This window comes from Diceros bicornis, chromosome 36, assembly GCF_020826845.1.
Source record: "Diceros bicornis minor isolate mBicDic1 chromosome 36, mDicBic1.mat.cur, whole genome shotgun sequence".
NCBI lineage: Eukaryota > Metazoa > Chordata > Mammalia > Perissodactyla > Rhinocerotidae > Diceros > Diceros bicornis.
Window position 1 is genome coordinate 21,573,976 of NC_080775.1, and position 19,649 is coordinate 21,593,624.

At 35.5% G+C, this 19,649-nt stretch overlaps 1 protein-coding gene across 1 annotated transcript in view; it reads right to left on the bottom strand.

Annotated features, from left to right (window-relative positions):
• The window catches only part of DNAJC1 (DnaJ heat shock protein family (Hsp40) member C1), a 227,861-nt gene that overhangs the window by 98,718 nt on the left and 109,494 nt on the right, over window positions 1-19,649 (bottom strand). Inside the window, exon 8 of the mRNA XM_058532553.1 lies at window positions 4,851-5,014. Coding sequence (XP_058388536.1) covers window positions 4,851-5,014 — 164 coding nt within the window. The remainder of the gene's footprint in view (window positions 1-4,850; window positions 5,015-19,649) is intronic.

The following is a 19,649-nucleotide window of genomic DNA, read 5'->3' on the forward strand; positions in this document are numbered from 1 at the left end:
ATCACTAAGCTAATGGAACAGGGACTTCAGCGGCCATACATGACAAGAAAACACAAAGTTTATAGAATTAGTTCAGAAAAGTCACTAACCACCAAAGAAAAACTACAACAAAAACTACAGTAAGTCCAACATAACAACAAATCCTGGAAAGGGAAAAGAATCTGATTTCCAGAGTTGCCAATTTATTATATTCACAATATCCAGTCTTCAACAACAACAATAATTACAAGGCCTGCAAAGAAACAATATGGTATGGCCCATACAAAGGAAAAAAGAAATAGAAACTGCCTGAGGAAGACGAGACAATGGACTTTCTAGACAAAAGCTTTAAATCAGCTATTTTAAATATGTCAACAAGGTAAAGGAAACCATGTCTAAAGAACTAAAGGAAAGTATGAGAACAATGTGTCACCTAATTGAGAACATCAATAAATAGATTAAAATTATTAAAAGGAATAAAAGAGAAATTATGAGGTTGAAAAGTGTAATAACAAATGAAAAATTCACTAGAGGGGCTCAACAGCAGATTTAAAGAGGCAAAAGAATCAGCAAACTTAAAGATAGATCTATTGAGATTATCTGGTCTGAGGAACAGAAAGAAAAGAGAATAAAGAAAAATAAACAAAGCCTCAGAGGCCTCTGGGATACATCAAGCATATCAACATCTGCATAACGAAAGTGATAAGAAGGGAGAAAAGAGAAGAAGGATGGAGGATGGAAGGAGAGAGAGAGAATATTTGAAGAACGAAGGTCAAATATTTCTGAAATTTGAAGCTCAATGAACTCCAAAAGGATAAACTCACAGAGCTCCACATCTATGTACATCATAATCAAACTGTTAAAAGCTAAAGACAAAGAGAGAATCTTGAAAACAGGAAAGGAGAAGCAACTCCTTATTTACAAGGGATCCTCAATCAGATTAACATCTGATTTCTAATTAGAAACAATGGAGGCCAGAAGGTAGTGGGATGATGTATTCAAAGTACTGAAAGAAAAGATAGTAAACCAAAAATTATTTATTTGGCAAAACTATCCTTCAAAAATGAAGGAGAAATCAAGACATTCCCAGATAAACAAAAAGTGAAAGAATTCATTGCTAACAGACTGGGCCTACAAGTGCTAAAGGGAGTCCTTTAGAATGAAATGAAGGGACACTAGACAGTAACCCAATATGAAGAAATAAACACCAGGAAAGGTAAGTATCTAGGTAAATATAAAAGACAACACAAATGTATTTTTCATTTGTAATTCCTTTTCTTTTTTTTAATCTCATCAAAAGACAATTGCATAAAGCAATAATGATAAATCTAGGTTGACAGGCATACAATATATAAAGCTTTAATCTGTGACAATAACAGATTACACGGGGGAAGTTTTGTACATTATTGAGACTAAATTGGCATTAATCCTAACTAGACTGTTATTAATTAAGATGTTAATTTTAATCCCTAGAGAAACACAAAATGTATGTCTGCAGAAAGACTTGTATGTGAATATTCATAGCATCTTTATTTATGACAGCCCAAAAGTAGAATCCAACCAAATGTCCATTAGCTGATGAATGGATAAACAGTATGAGATACATCCATACAATGAAATATTATTCAGCCATGGGAGGAAATGAAGTACTGTTAAATACTACAAAATGGATGAACCTTGAAAATGTTATGCCAAGTCAAACACAAAGGCCACATACTGTATGATTCAAATAACATGAAATGTCTAGAATAGGAAATGCACAGAGATAGAAAGTAGATTCATGGTTGCCAGGCAAGGGGAGAGTAGAGAATTGGAATAACTGCTAACAAGGAGGGTTATTTATTTATTTTTTTGGTGTGATGAAAATATTCTCAAATTAGATAGTGATGATGGTTGCACAATATAGTAAATAGGCTAAAACCACTGAAGGTGCATTTTTAACAGTAAATTGTATGTTATGTGAAGTATATCTCAATAAAAATGCTATAAAAAGGCTACAGCATACATCATATTTAATAGTGAAACGACAAAAATTTAATAAATAATGTTAATGATGAAATAAAAAATTCCAAAGGTGAAAGCTATTTTTAAAAAAATTTTTTTTGTGTGTGTGAGGAAGATCAGCCCTGAGCTAACATCCATGCCACTCCTCCTCTTTTTGCTGAGGAAGACTGGCCCTGGGCTAACATCTGTGCCCATCTTCCTCTACTTTATATGAGACGCCACCACAGCACGGCCTGACAAGGAGTGCATCGGTGCGCACCCGGGATCTGAACCCAGGCCACCAGCAGCGGAGTGCGTGCACTTAACCGCTATGCCACAGGGCCGGCCCCGAAAGCTCTTTTTGAGATTGGAAATCAAACAAGGATACTTACTATCATCACTTCTAGTCTCCATGTATTGGAGATTCTCATTAGCACAGAAGAAAAAAATGTATAATATTGGGAGAAATTATTAGAATTAAAAAATAAATTTAGCAAGGTTGCTGGGTACAAGATTATTATACAAAAATCAATTGTATTCCTATATATCAAATATAATTAGGAAGTGAAATTTAAGAAACAATATCATATACAATGTCATCTAAAATCACTAAATACCCAGAAAATAGCCAGTCCAAGAAAAAAATGTGCAATATGCACACACAAAAAGCTGCAACACATTATTTTAAAAAATATTTGAATGAATGGATTTATTCATGGGTTGTAGAGTCAATGCTGTCTGAATGCCAATTCTTCCAAAATTGATCTATATATTCAATGTAATCCCAATTGAACATCTCAGCTGAATAATTTGTGGAAAATGACAAGTTACCTTTTTTTTTTTTTTTGGTGAGGAAGATTGGCCATGAGCTAACATCTGTTGCCAATCTTCCTCTTTTTGCTGAGGAAGACTGGCCCTGAGCTAACATCCATGCCCATCCTCTATTTTGTATGTGGGACGCTGCCACTGCATGGCTTGATGAGCGGTGCGTGGGTCCACACCTGGGATCCGCACCCCATGAATCCTGTGCCATGGAAGCGGAATGCATGAACTTAACCACTATGCCACCAGGCCAGCCCTGAAAAGTTACTTTTAAATTAAATTTATATGAACATGTAAAGTGGCAATCTTCTAGAAGGAAAACAAATCTGGAAAATTACTGTACCAGATACCTATTATGAAGCTACAATAATTAAGACCATGTGGTATCAGCACAATGATGGACAAGTAGATTAATGGAACAAAGTAGAAAGTCTGGAAACAGACCCACAGAGTTATGGACACTTGCTTTATGATACAGGTGGCATTTGTAGAACTGTAGGAAGCAGTCTTTTCATTAATTGGGATGGGGACAATTGGGTTGGAAAACTTTTGGGAAAAAAAAAATTAAACTTGATCATTACTTCACACCAAACACAAAAATCAATTCCCGGGGATTACTGATCTAAAGGTAAAAAGTAGAATATTAAAGCTTCTAGAAAGATTTGGAAATATCTTTATGACTTTGAGGTAGGAAAATATTTCTTAAACACAAACAAAAAACACCAAATAAGAGAAAGGAAAAGATTGATGATTAATATTAGTAACTCTGGGCATCAAAAGACACCATTAAGCAAGTGAAAAGGCAAGCCAGATTGGGAGAAAATATGTGCACAAGACTAATTTCTGAAATATATAAAGAACTCTTTACAAATCAGTATGAAAAAACATAGGCAACCCAATAAAAAAAAACTTGAAAAGGCACTTCACATAGGAGGATATCAGTGTGCAAACATAGGAAAAAGTGTCCAATCTTATTCATCAAAGAATATGCAAATTAAATCATACATAGATATCACTACACATCTACCAGAATGGTTAAAATATAAAAGACTTGACCAAGTGTTGGCAAAGATATAGAGTAATCGGAATTTTCATATCCTGCTACTGAAGTATAAATTGATACAAACATTTAAAAAAAACAAAACTGTTTAGAAGTATTTACTGAAGTTGACTCTGCAACTTAACTCCAAAAAAAGAAATTTACACATAAGTGTACTAAAAGTACAATAATGTTCACAGGAAAATTATTCATTATAGCTGAAAACTGGAAACAACCCAAATCTCCAACAAAAATAAATTAAGCTATATTTCTAAATGGACTATTCTACAGCAATGAAAATGAACAAACTACTGCTACATACAATAATGGATAAATCTCACAAATGTAATGTTGACTAGAGGAAAGCAGATGCAAAAGAGTACACATGGGATGTGTTATGGACTGACTGACTGTGTCCCCCTAAATCCATATGTTGAAATCCTAACCCCCAATGTGATGATATTAGGAAGTGGGGGCCTTTGGGAGATGATTAGATCACAAGGGTGGAGCCCTCATAAATGGGATTAGCGCCCTTTTAAAAGAGACCCAAGAGAGCTCTCTCACCTCTTCCACCATGTGAGGACACAGCAAGAAGACTGCTGTCTATGAATTAGGAAGAGGGCCCTCATCAGACACCGCATCTGCCGGCGCCTTGATCTTGGACTTCCCAGTCATCAGAACTGTGAGAGATAAATGTTTGTTGTTTAAGCCACTCAGTATATTACATTTTTGTTAGAGCAGCCTGAATGCACAAAGACAGGATGATTCCACTTATAAACCTCAAACAGCACGTAAAACTAATCTGTGGTATTACAAGTCAGGATAATCATTATCTTTGTGGAAGAAAAGAAAGGCAATAACCAGGAGGCAGCATGAATGAGGCTTCTGGACATTAGCAATGTTCTATTTCTTGATCTTGGCAATGGTTAACTTGCTTCACCTTATGATAGTTCACTGAGCTGTATATTTTATGTACTTTTTTGTACGTATTTTACTCAATTAGACAAATTTTAAAAAGTTTATTTACCTGTTTTTTCTGTGATCTGTTCCTGTTTTCCAGCCAATCATCCATTTGTTCCTCAATTTCTTCTATAGAAGTTCCATGATCATAAGACTGAATATAGGCACTTTCTAAAGGCGTATATACAGGAAACTCAGGTTTTGGTTTTTTTACTTTAACTTTCTTCTGCTCTAAAAAATATTTAAAAGAACCAATTAACATAAGAATAAAAAGAATTTCTAACATTTTATTCATAGACCACATCTTGAAAGAAAACATCAATATTGTTCTTTCATCAAAATAGAATTGCTTTGCTAAAAATAGCCATAAGTTTTATTGTCCATTATCCACTGCATTGTTTTTAAATAGAACTCATGACGAGATGATGATTATGACATAACCACCATTTCAAATTGTATACATCTTTAGTTTTCAAAGTACTTTTTATGAAACATTTCATTCTGGCACAATGGAAAGAGCCTGGTCATCAGTGTTTTAATTGTAATTTTACGATCTAATAGTTAAAATAATATTGGGCGAGTAACTTACCTCTGAGAACAAGTGTCCATTTTCTTATCTGTAAAAGACAGCTAAATCTAACCTCATAAAGTTGATGTGAGGAAAATTATATATCCCCTAACATACTACTTGGCACAAAATTGGCTCTTAGTAAATGGTATACATTCATCTTTTCAATATTTTACAAAGGCAAAATCTAATCTGACAGCGTCAGGGGTTGTTATCAATAGATGACTATCAATTGGCCTCTTCATTAAATCCCATTTTGATTAGAGAGTTAACATTGAGAAGCAACTCCATTCTTAATTACTATTATCAACCCCCCATCTCAGCCTTATAACTATATCTTCACCATCCTGTATGTGTGTTTGTTTGCATATACTATAATGCCAGTGTAATAAAATTAATATGATATTGGCATAAAAATAGACAAATTGCTAGAAGAGAATAGAGAATCCATAAATATTTTAATTCAGTGGGAAAAGGATTTAATAAATGATGCTGGCACAATTGACTATCCATTTGAAAGAAAACTGGACACTATCTTATACCATTTACAAAAATAAATCCTAGTTGTATAAGAGATTTGACTTTAAAAAGCAAAACAATAAAAATCTTGCAAACAGAAATATAAAAAAATACCTGTACTATTTAAAGGAAGAGGAAATCTTAACTAAGACTGAAAACCTAGATGCTATAAAAAAGATAAAAGATAGAATAAACAAATCAAGAGAGAAATAATAGATTTGGAAAGAACATCTATAATTCAGAGTACAAACAGAAAATTGATATATAGAATATATAAAGAGATCTTATAAACTGATAAGGAGATAAGCAGCCCAATAGAAAAAATGGCCAAAAATAATGTACATTAAGAATACAGTGCTGTGGGAACAGTTCTAGTTAAAAAGGATACTACCTTAACTAGAAATTACATGGTATCTATATTTACCTTATATATTACTATATATATATATACTATATTACTATATTTTACCCTATATTGTTCAATACCTTTATACTTCCAGGCTTTTGAGATGATGACTTGAAAAAGAACCAACCTGATACCATAATGGAAATTAGTAACTTAAATGACATATGAGTCTAATATAAAATTGTCAAAAATTAATCACCATGAGCCCAAATAGGAGGCCAAGTATTTGTTTTTCAAAACTACTTTTCAGAGAAGAGGAAGAAGCCATATAACTGACATTACTCAGCTTCTCTCAATTTCTTTGTTTTGGACAACAAAGTACTGCTAAGGGAAAACACACATAAGCTGGAAACCATCTCATCAGTATTAATTTTGGCCATTTATGGAAAATCAGTTATAAAAAATAAGCAAATAAATCTGGTTATTTGTATTTATTTCTGGGGTGTTTCATCACAATCGCAAGTGTTTCACGTCTTTTTAAATAAGCATTTAAAAAATCACTTAAAAAAAGTAATATAAAACTTCCACTTCTAGAAAAATGGAGTAGAAGTACTTTTCCATAGTCCTCCCACTAAGAAAAACTAAAAATCCTAAATGTTACATACAAAAAAAATACAAGAATAATCTGAATGTTGGAGAGAAGACAGACGAGCTAGGTATGGCAGGACCCAATGAACAACCAACGTGGTGACTTCCCTGGGTCTTCTTTTGGCCTCGTATATCCCAAACTCAGAGCTGGAGAAGCTGGCAACCCAGAAACACTAACTGGCACAGACCAAAAAAACAAAAACAAAAACAAAAATCTCTAGCCAAAGGACCAGAAAAGTGGCAGCAAAGCAAGACAAAAATTTTAGATAACAACCAATCTACCTCAGGCAATCGAGACAGAAAAAACTGCGGCCCTACTCCTCCCCCATGCCAGCAAAGGCTAATGGGAATCCTAGACTTCTGCCATTGAGAAGCTGTAATGAGGAACTCCAGTCTCCCCATGGGTACATAGATAGCCAGACCTTTATCCCCACTGAGAGATAATGAGGATCTTCCTTCCCCTGTGGAGTCAGTAAGAGAGCAAGTGGGTAGCCTGGATTTCCACATCCACACAGGGGTACTCCCCGTCTCTGCCAGGGTGGTTTTGGAGGAAGCCTAGAGGGTAGTCAGGGCTTTCACAACCGCCCAGTGCAAATGAGGCATACCTCTACAATATCAGTAGAGGTCAGGTGGGGAATATAAGCAGGTATTCTTGCCTATCCCACCAAGGTGTTATCAGCGGAGGCCTACTGGCAAGCAGAAACACCCACACCTGCCCAACCCCGGGAGCATCCACAGTCACCTTCTCCCTCAGCTGTAATATAGGTCATGAAGGGAACCTGGACTTCCACCCCTACCTGACTGTAACAAGGCAGCAACAATCCCTTTCCACTGTTAGAGCATTGTCAGAGAATATCAGGTAAAATAGAAGAGTTAAATAAGATCCAGAGTCTTATAATACCCTAAATGTCTGAGTTTTAATTAAAAAATCACTCACCATACCAAGAACCAAGAATATTTCAATTTTAATGAAAAAGATAATCAATAGATGCCAACAACAAGATGAAAGATATATCCAAATTATCTGACTAGGATTTTAAAGTAGGCATATAAAAATGGTTTGACAAGCAATAATAAACATTTTTAAGGCAAATGAAGAAATAAAGAGTCAACAGCAAGGAAACAGAAGATATAAAGAAGAACCAAATGGAAATATCAGAACTGAAAAGTATACTAACTAAAATTAAAAACTTATTGGATGGGGGCTCAAAATGGAGAACACAGAGAAAAGAATCACTGAAGTTAAAAATAGAATAATAGAATTTGCCCAATCTGAAAAACAGAGAAAATAGACTGAAAAAAAAAAAAAAGATGATCAGAGTCTTGGGGACTTTTGGGACTATAAGAAAAGATTTAACATTCATGTCACAAAATTCCTGAAAGAGAAAAAGAGGGTAGGGCTGAAAGAGTATTCAAAGAAATAATGCCTGAAAGCTTGCAAAGTTGGCAAAAGACATAAACCTACAGATTCAAGAAGCTGAGTGAACTCCTAACAAGATAAATCCAAAGAAATCCATGCCAAGGTTGTCCGAGTCAAAATTTTGAAAAATAAGGGAAAAGAAAAATATCGTAAGAGTAGCAAGAGAAAAATGAGACCTTACCTGTAGTGGAAAAAGAAGTCAAATTACAGTAGATTTTACATGAAAAAACATGTAGACCAGAAGAAAGTGGCACAACATTTTTCAAGTGCTGAAAGAAAAGAACTGTCAACTCAAAATTCCATATCCAGTGAAAATACCCCCCAGGAATAAAAGGGGAACCAAGATATCTGCAGATGAAGAAAAACTAAGAGAATTTGTTACCAGCTGACCTATCTGATAATAATGGCTAAAGGAAGTTCTCTAAACAGAAAGGAAATCATAAAAGAAAAAAAATCTTAAAACAATAGGAAGGAAGAAAGAACAAGAGAAGAAGTAAAAATATGGGTAAATACAATATTTTCCTCCTCCTCTTGAGTTTTCTAAGTTATGTTTGACAACTGAATCGAAATTATGATATTCAGTATATGTAGAGAAACTATTAAGACAATTATATGTGGGAGAGGTAAATAGATGTAAAAGGAGGTAATGTTTGTATAGGTCACTTTAGATGGTAAGTTGTTGACACCAATAGATTGTGGTAAGTTATGTAGAGCCCCACGAAAAAAGCTATACAAAGTGACACACTAAAAAAAACACAATTACAAATCCAATTGGAATTCTAAAAAAATATTCAAGTAATCCACAGGAAAGCAGGAAGAAGAAAACAGAGAAATAAAAAACAGAGAGAACAAATAGCAAACACAAAATAAAATGGCAAACTTAAGCCCTAACATCAATAATTACATTAAATGAAAATGGTCTAAATACACCAATTAAAAGGTAGAGATTGGTACAGTGGATGAAAAGTCATGACCTACGTATATGCTATCTATAAGAAACTCATTTCAATTATAACAATATGGTGTTTGAAAGTAAAAAGATTGAGAAAGATATACCAAACAAACATTAATCAAAAGAAAGCAGGAGTAGCTATCTTAATATCAGATAAAGTAGACTTCAGAGCAAAGAAAATTACCAGGGACAGAGAGAGACACGATATTATGATAAAAAAGGTCAATCTACCAAGAGGACATAGCAATCCTAAATGGGAAGTATGCATGAAACAACAGAGCTGCAAAATACATGAGGCAAAAAATGATGGAACTAAAAGGAGAAATAAACAAATTCACAATTACTGTCAAAGACTTCAACATCTCTCTTTTAACAATTGATAGGATAACTAAACAGAAAATCAGCAAGGATATAGAAGAACTCAACAATACTATCAACCAACTGGATCTAATTTATATTTACAGAGCACTCCATTCAAGAACAACAGAACACACACTCTTTTCAAATGCCCATGGAACATACACTAAGATAGACCATATCTTGGATCATAAAACACACCTCAACAAACATAAATGAATTGAAATCATACAGAGTAGGCTTTCTGATGAAAATGGAATCAAACTAGAAATCAATAACAGAAAGATAAAAGAAAAATCCTCAAACACTTGCAAAGTAAACAACATAACTTCTAAATAATCCATGTATCAAAGAAAAATTCTGAAGGAAAAAAATGAACTGAATCTAATGAAAATACAATATATCAAAATATGTGGGACATGCTAAAACAGTGCTAAGAGTAAAATTTACAGTACCAGAAGCTTACACCAGAAAAGATGAAAAGCTTCAAGTCAATAACCTAAGCTTCTACACCAAGAAACTAAAAACAAAACAAAACAAAAAAAAGAAGCAGAAGGGGGAAAATAATAAAAATAAGAACAGAAATCAATGAAATTGAAAATTAAAGCAATAGAGAAAAGCAATGAAACAAGGAACTGGTTTTTTGAAAAGTTAAATAAAACTGACAAACATCTGGCAAAACTGACAAAAAAGTGAGAAAACAAAAGTTACCAATGTTAGCACTGAAACAGGAGAAATCACTAACAGGACATGCAGACATCAAAAGGATAATAAGAAAACATTAGGAAAAACTCTACACACATAAAAACTTGACAGTTTAGATGAAACTGACCAATTACTTAAAAAATACAAACTACAGCTGGCACTCTGTATCCACAGGTTCTGCATCCTCAGATACAAAGGGGTAACTAAAGGACTTGAGAATCAGAGGATTTTTGGTATCCAAGGAGGGTCCTGGAACCAATCCCCTGTGGATACTGAGGGACGACTGTACCCCAACTCACCCATGAAAATGATATATGAAGTAGATATTTGAATAGCCCCGTAACTATAAAGAAAACTTAATTTTTAATTTAAAAAGTCTCAAAAAAGAAATATCCAGGCTTAGATGGTTTCACTAGAGAATTCTACCAAATATTTAAAGAATTAACACCAATTCTACACAGTCTCTTTCAGAAAAGAAGAGCGAACACTTCCCAATTCATATATAATGCTGGTATTACCTTGATACTGAAATCATACAAAGACAGTACAAAAACAGGGAACTATAGACTCGCATGAAATCTCTCACGAAAATAGATGCAAAACCCCTTAACAAAATACTAGCAAATAGCATTCAGCACTATATAAAAAGAATTATACACCATGACCACATGGTATTTACTGCAGGAATGCAAGTCTGGTTCAAAATTCAAAATTTAATCAATATAATCCAGCATATTACAGGCCAAAGAAGAAATATCACGTGATCATATTAATTGATGCTAAAAAATTTTAACAAAACTCAACACCCAGTCTTGATAAAAAACTCATAAAGCTAGGAATAGATGAAAATTTCCTCCACTTCATATAGAGCATCTACAAAAAATCTACAGCTAACATCATACTTAATGGTAAAACACTAAATGCTTTCCCCCTAAGGTCTGGAACAAAGAAAGGATGCCCTCCTTCCCCACTGTTGTTCAACATAGTTCTAGAAGTTCTGGCTAGCAAATTAAGGCACAAAAAAGAAATAAAATGCAAACGAATTGGAAAGGAAAAACAAAACTATCCCTATTGTCATATGACATGGTTGTCTACATAGAAAATTCAGTGGATCTACATAAAAACTCCTAGAACTAATAAGTAAATCCAACAAGGTTGTGGGATACAAGATCTACATACAAAAATCAACTGAATTTCTTTACTTGCAGTGAACATTGGGAAACTGAAACTAAAAACCTAGTATTTACAATCACTCAAAATAAAAGAAACATTTACATGTAAATCTAACAAGACATATACATGATTTGTATGCTAAAAACTATAAAACACTGTAATCTATGCAGAAATAGAAGTATAATGATGTACACCTGAAATTTATACAATGTTATAAACCAATGTTACCACAATAAAAAAACTATAAAACTCTAAAGAAAGAAATCAATGAAGATATAAATAAATAAAGAGATATACTCAACATAGTAAATATGTCAATTCTCATAAATATGTCAATTCTCCCCAAATTGATACACAAGTTTAACACAATTTCTATCAAAATTCCAGCATGATTTTTTTGCAGATATACACAAGATTACTCTAAAGTTTATATGGAAAGACAAAGGAACTACAATAGCTACAACATTTTGAAAAAGAAGAAGAAAGTGGGAAGAATCACTCTATCCAATTTTAAGACCTACTTTATCTCTGAAATAATAATCAAGACTGTCATATTCGCAGAGGGATAGAAATGTAGACCAACGGAACAGAGGAGAGAACTTAGAACTAGACCCTACACAAGTAAGGCCAATTGATTTTTGACAAAAGTGCAAAAGTAATTCAATAGAAGAAGAATAGTTTTTAAAAAAATAGAGCTGGAAAAATTGGATATCCATAAAAAAATGACCTTTAACCTAAACCTCACACCTTATGGAAAAGTTAACTCAAAATGGATCATAGATTTAAATATAAAACATAAAATTATAAAATTTTTAGGAGAAAATCTTTAGAACCTAGGGTCTGGTGAAGAGTTCTTTGATATAACATGAAAAGCACAATCCATGAAAAACAATAACAATAAACTGGACTTTGCAATAAATAACAATAAAAACTTTTGCTCTGTGACTCTATTATGAGGACGAAAAGACAAGCTACAGATTGGGAGAAAATAGTTGTAAACCATGTATCTGAAAAAGGAATCATACCTGGAACATATATATAAAGAACTTTTAAAATTCAATAGTAAAAAAAAAAAATCCAATTAGAAAATAGGCCAAAGGCATGAAGAAAGATTTTACTGAAGAGGATATACAGATGGCAAATAAGCACATGAAAAGATGCTTCAACATCACTATCCATTAGGGAAATGCAAATTAAGACCATGGTGAGATATTTCTACACACCTATCGGAACACCTAAAATAAAAAACAGTAAGAATGCCAAATTCTGGTGAGGATGCAGAGAGACTAAATCTCTCAGGCATTGCTGCAAGTAATATAGAATGGTACATGCACTCTGGAAAATAATTTGGCAGTTTCTCAAAACTCTAAACATAAACTTATCATATGACCCAGCAATTGTACTTCTGGGCATTTATCCAAGATAAATGAAAACTAGGTTCACACACAAACTTACATACGAATATTCAGAGCAGCCTTATTTGTAACAGTTAAAAACCATAAACAACCAAAATGTCCTACAATAGGTGAATGATTAAACAAACTGTGGTACATCCATACCATGGAATATTATTAATTAACAAAAAGGAATGAGCCATTGATATATGGAACAACTTGGATGGATCTCAAGGGCATTATGATGAGTGAAAAAAGCTAATCTCAAAAGGTCACATACTATATGATTCTCAAAATCACATTCTCTAAATCATACAGTCAAAATGACAAAGTTAGAGCGATGAAAAATAGATTAGTAATTGCCAGATACTAGGGATAACGGAAGGATGGGAGAAGGAGATGGGTGTGACCATGAAGAGGTAGTGGTTGATTCAAGTGGAGGCTACATGAACATACACATGTGATAAAGCGGCAGAAGACTACACAAACACTTCATATCAATACCAATTTCCTGGTTTTGACATTATACCATAGTTATATAAGATACAACCAATGGAAGAAACTGAGAGGAGAGTGCAGGGGACTGCTCTACACTATCGTTGCAACTTCCTATGAATCTATAATTATTTCAAAGTAAAAAGTTAAATAAAAATGCAAAATTCAACAAATGGTGCTGGGAAAACTAGATACCACATGCAAAATAATGAAGTTGAACCCTTACCCAACACCATCTACAAAAATTACCTCAAAATCGATCAAAGACCTAAATGTAAGACTTAAAACTATAAACGTCTTGAAGAAAATACAGGGCAAAAGCTTCATGACATTGGCAATGATTTCTTTGATATGACACCAAAGGCAACAAAAGAAAAAACAGACAAAACTAGACTTCGTGAGAATTAAAACCTTTTGTGCATCAAAAGACAATATCAACAGAGTAAAAACGCAACCCAAAGAATGGGAGAAAATATTTGCAAATCATATATCTGATAAGGGATAATATCCAGAATATATAGAGAACTCCTAAAACTCAATGACAAAAAAACAAACAATCTGATTCAAAATTGGGTACAGGACTTGAAGAGACATTTCTCCAAAGAAACACTCATTAGGATGGCTATAATTAAAAAAAAAAACCCTAAAAAACAAATGAAAACAAAACCCAGAAAATAACAAGTGTTGGCAAGGATATGGAGAAATTGGAACCCTGTGCACTGTTGGTGGGAATGCAGAACAGTACGGCAATATGGAAAACAGTATGGTGGTTCCTCAAAAAATTAAAAATGGAATTACCATATGATCCAGCAATTCCACTTCTGGGTATATACCCAAACAACTGAAACCAGGGACTCAAGAGGTGTTTGTACACCTATGTTCATAGCATGGGAGGAGGTGAGAATGTGGAGTTACTGTTTAATGGGTACAGAGTTTCAGTTTTGCAAGATGAATAGAGCTACGGGAGATGGATGGGGGTGATGCTTGCATAACATTATGAATATATTTAATATCACTAAACTCACACTTAAAAATGGTTAAGATGATAAATCTTATGTGTATTTTGCCACAATAAAAAATATTGGGGGGAAAAGCAATATAGTGGTTTTATTGCAGCAATCATCAAAAAAAATCCTAATATTACATGAATAGGCACTTGTGGCTTGGGATACAGTTTCCAGTGACAGCATCATGCATGGATTCAAAAGGACCCTATCCCATTATATATGGAAATAAAGATGATATAATACTCTGTCACATAAGCTGCGTTGAGCACTCAAAAAGTAGTTTTATTGATGACAAAGATCCTCTTGTCAAAAATGTTGTTGAAGAATTTTAATAAATTGCTTTAAGAAGTACTAAGTAGAAAAGAGCAATGCAGTATTTCTAAACTCATAATTAATTCAACAAGTATTTACTGAGTGCCTACCAGGTACCTGGCATTGTTCTAGGCTCAAGGGTTACAGCTATAAACAAGACACTAGGCTCTGGGGTTACAGCTATAAACAAGACAAACAAAGATATCTGCCTGCATGGAACTTATAAACTGATATATTATTTTATGTAAAGTATAATATTAAATAGGTACTAATTTCCAAATTAATAAGTAAAATTTTAGTTGAAATTTGATGAGATAATCTATAGCTATAAATGTTTATAAATTCAATTGGATAAAAACTTTTTGAATCATTTTAATGGGAAAAGATTGCATTATATTTAAGCATACACAGCATTACAATTTGAAATATTGAGGGAACTGTAAATTTATACTCAAGCTGTATGATTTTAAAATTTCACATTCCTTTACTATTAGAGCAAAGTACCTAGGAAATAACACTATTTTTTTTAGATATTCTTTGCCTACCTTAAACTCTGGGGACTAGGGTTCCTATCAGGTTATAATATATAATGTGGTTCATAAGTTAAGGTACAGAGTTTCTATTTGCTCATGTTTCCAAATGTACTGGAGCTGCCGATTGGTTATAGGCCTTTCCATAAGTTATCTCAAACAGTATATTCTCCCATCCTTGAGCACCATATATTACCACAGGAAAACTGTTCTCACCTAAATTGGGGCCCTCTGCCCTATCTCTTTCGCCCTCTTCCCCACCAACCCCTGAATCAACTTACAAATCAGCACCAGCGTCTCCTTTCCTCACGAACCTGAGTTTTCCAGAAAACCTTAGGGAAGGTGAATGTTTTCGCATCCTGCCACCCTAAAGAGGCATAATCTGTCCCCCATCTTCTCACTGTCCCCTTGGCACCTCTACTTAGGTTCATCACTGGGGCATACAACAGGGACCACAAAACAAGAAGAAAAGCATGATGTTTGGAACTATTATTTCTACAGATAAGTACTTGACAGTAGGGTTTTGATTACTTGATTTTGTGTCTGTTCTTAAATCATATATGGTACAGAGAAAAAGATAAAGGAAATATTAAGCTTTACTTCTATCCTTCCTCCTCCGCCTTTTGTCTATTCAAATTTTAACATTACAACCAATTTCTTTATAAAAGAACTCAAATGTATTTTTTTTTCCATTCATGATATGGGCTGTTTCACTATAGTACTTAGAGTTCACATCTATTGACTTAGAATAAAACTCATGTAATTAGAGAATATATAAAAATATCATTAACACTGAAACAGTCTTACATTTATAAATATTCAGCTTACGTTTTTAAACCTAAATCATAAAATTGACTAAAAATTTATAATAAAAAAATTTTTCCAAATAGATACCATATTTTTGGCATAAAGACTTCCCAGAAGAATGATATTTATTTTTAAGAAATTACCCTTTTCGTATTTCCCCCTCTAAAATACCACTTTAATAAGACCACCACACCCTTCTCAATGTAGTTCTGGGGTAGCCCTCAGAGAATACTGCACAATTTCGGCAGTAAAGCAGATAGACTGGAGGGCAGATTAGCAATTAGGTCATGAAAAACAGGCAGCATAAAACAGCTATTGCTAATCTGCATGAGATGCACTTACTCAATTAAGCTGATGGAAATGTTATTATGAACTCAGTATTCCAATGATGGTCTTTAAAATTAAGAAGGATAGGGGCAAATGAAATGCACACTGGGGGATTTGGGACCTTTATATATTAATTCCAAAGTATACAATGCAGAACACTGTAATGAAGTTAACAAAATTAATTAAAAGATTCTTTGCATGTAGCCATCAGAGACTATATTTAAAAATACATGACAGTTTCTGACATTATTAACAGTAATGGGACTGTTCTTTAACATTCTTAATGTTGATACCATCACCTTTTCCAAATATGACACTGATACCAAAACATGAGCGACAGAGGTCTTATTACTCAGAGCCTAGTATGAGTATTGTTTTTAATGTGCTTTCTGGTAGTTTTTCCATTTTGAGTTTCAAGAAATGATAAGCTATTGATGAATTTTCAAACTTTTTAGAAGACTATTACACATTTTTACTGGTGCACAGAGAGTTTTCAGATATTTACATATTTTAAAATTTGTGTTTTATATAATCTTTTTTATTAAACAATAATAACAAAGTAGGAGAGAATTACTAAATCTGAGAATTGCCATCAAACTCTTAGGCAGAACAAAAATCTTTGAACAATTTTGGAAAAATGGTAGCAAACTTCAAAAGCAGTTTTTGTATTGTGATAAACACTTTATGTTTAACCCTATTTTCAAAGTTGTAGTGTGCATACTTAATCCATTATTATTGGAGAATTCATATATGCCAAAATTGAGGCGGAGTCAAGATGGCGGTGTAAGCAGACTCGGAACTCACCTCCTGCCATGGACACAGCAAATTAACAACTACTCGTGGAAAAATTACCCCTGAGACAGAACTGAAAACTGCATAAGAGGAACTCCTGCAACAACGGACAATCCTAACTGAGGTAGAGGAGGCAGAGACTCCCTTCTGGAGAGGAAAAACGCCACCTTCACAAGCCGCCAGCTTCACGGCCAGCCCGGGAGCAGCGCACAGGTACCAAGCCTCCCTGGAGGAGTGGCGCCCTGAGCCGGGGAGCCCCCGCTGTGGGCATTTTGTGGACCCAGCATAATCGAGACCAGCGGCATAATATCTGACTTTGCCTGCTACTAAAACACTGGGGAGGACCCCCAGAAAACCCGGTTCACAAAGAAACTAAAACTGGCTCTTATAGGGCCTGCGCGCAAACTTACCCGTTTCAGAAAGCATCCTAAAATCACCAGAAAGAAAGGTGCACAGTGCTGTGGTGAAAAGAGACTCACCTAATAGGCCCTGAGTGCATCTCGGTGAGGGGTGAGACCTCTCCAGGGACTGGGACATTGGCGGCGGCCATTGTTGTGGCCCGGTGTGGGCATGCTGACACAGATGCCATTGGAGTTCTCCCTGAGGCCTGCTAGCCCAGGGTCTACCCCACCCGCTAGAGCAGGCAGCCCACCCTAGAGACTGGCCCCACCCAACAACAAGCCCTCAGGCAACTTGTGGGCCTGCATAGACTGGTGACTGAATTCTCTACAGCCTGGCAACTGAGCCGACTTGAGCGGGGCAGGGTGTGCACAAGGAGCAGGTGGAGAGTGTGGGGTGGTGGCGGAGTGTGTGGGGCTCCCGCCGTGGAGAGACTGGGTCCGCTTGGGGAGGTCGGGGCGCTCACACGGGGCAGGACTGTGTTGACTGTGTGTGTGGACCTGTGGGCGGCAGGGTTTGTCAGCTGCAGAAGACTTGTGCTTCTCAAAGACCCACATAGGAGGTTTGCCCCACCTTCCAAAGCCTGAAACGATTGAGTGCTCCTGTGCCTGAGGCCAGTCCCACCCAGCTGCAATCCTCAGAGAGCTGACAAGAGACCTAATAGGCTAGCGGCTTACAGCAATTGTAAGGCCCTGAGCCTAACAACCTGCCATGCTGGGGGCCTACTCACTTAAAAGAAATACTGCAACACAAATGTGCTATTAGAACTTGCAGCCAACTGTGCTGGGGCTCCCCACACCTGATAAAGAGACTGAAGGGCCCACAACAACTACAAGCAGCTGAGCATTACAACAGCTGGCCAGGAGCATAACTCAGCCTCCCTGGGTGCCTACAGGGAGAGCAAACAGGCCACAACAGAAGGACACATGTAGCCCACATAGGGGTCAACCCTGGAACATTGAGAAGTGAGGGAAGCACACTGTAAACCTCCTAAGGCATCACTTACATAAGGTCACCTATCCGAGAGCAGGAGACGTAGCTGACCTACCTAATACGTAGACACAAGCACAGGGAAAGAGGCAAAATGAGGAGGCAAAAGAATACATACCAAGTAAGGGAACAGGACAAAACCCCAGAAAAGGAACTAAGTGAAACAGAAATGAGCAACCTACCTGACAGAGAGTTCAAACTAAGAGTGTTAAGGATGCTCACGGATCTCCGGAGAAGAATAGATGAACTTAGTGAGAATGTCAACAAAGAAATGGAAGATATAAAAAAGAACCAATCAGAAATGAAGAATACAATACTGGAAATGAAAAATTCATTAGAGGGACTCAAAAGCAGAGTAGAGGATACAGAAGAACGGATCTGTGAGCTGGACGAAAGACTAGAAGAAATTACCCAAGGTGAACAGGTAAAAGAGAAAAGAATTAAAAAGAGTGAGGACAGTCAAAGGGACCTCTGGGACAACATCAAGCGCACTAACATCCGTGTTATAGGTGTCCCGGAAGGAGAAGAGCGAGACAAGGGGGCAGAGAATCTATTTCAAGAAATAATAGATGAAAACATCCCTAACCTAAGGAAGGAAACAGACATCCAGGTACAGGAAGCACAGAGAGCCCCAAACAAGATAAACCCAAAGAGGCCCACACCAAGACACATCATAATCAAAATGTCCAGAATTAAAGATAAAGAGAGAATTCTAAAAGCTGCAAGAGAATGTCAAGTTACATACAAAGGAAACCCCGTAAGGCTATCCGCTGACTTCTCAGCAGAAACCTTACAGGCTAGAAGAGAATGGCATGATATATTTAAAGTGCTAAAAGGAAAAAAGTTACAGCCAAGAATACCCAGCAAGGTTATCATTCAAAATGGAAGGAGAGATCAAAATTTTCCCAGATAAGCAAAAATTAAAGGAGTTTGTCACCAAGAAACCAGTGCTACAAGAAATGTTAAAGGGACTGATTTAAGGGGAAAAGAGAAGACCACAAATAGGAAAAATTATCTATTTCCATGATTAGAACGTAATGGATACAAATACACAAAAAAGAGATTAGATATGATATCCAAAACATAAAAGGAGGGAGGAGGGGAGTTAAGAGTACAGCTTTCAGA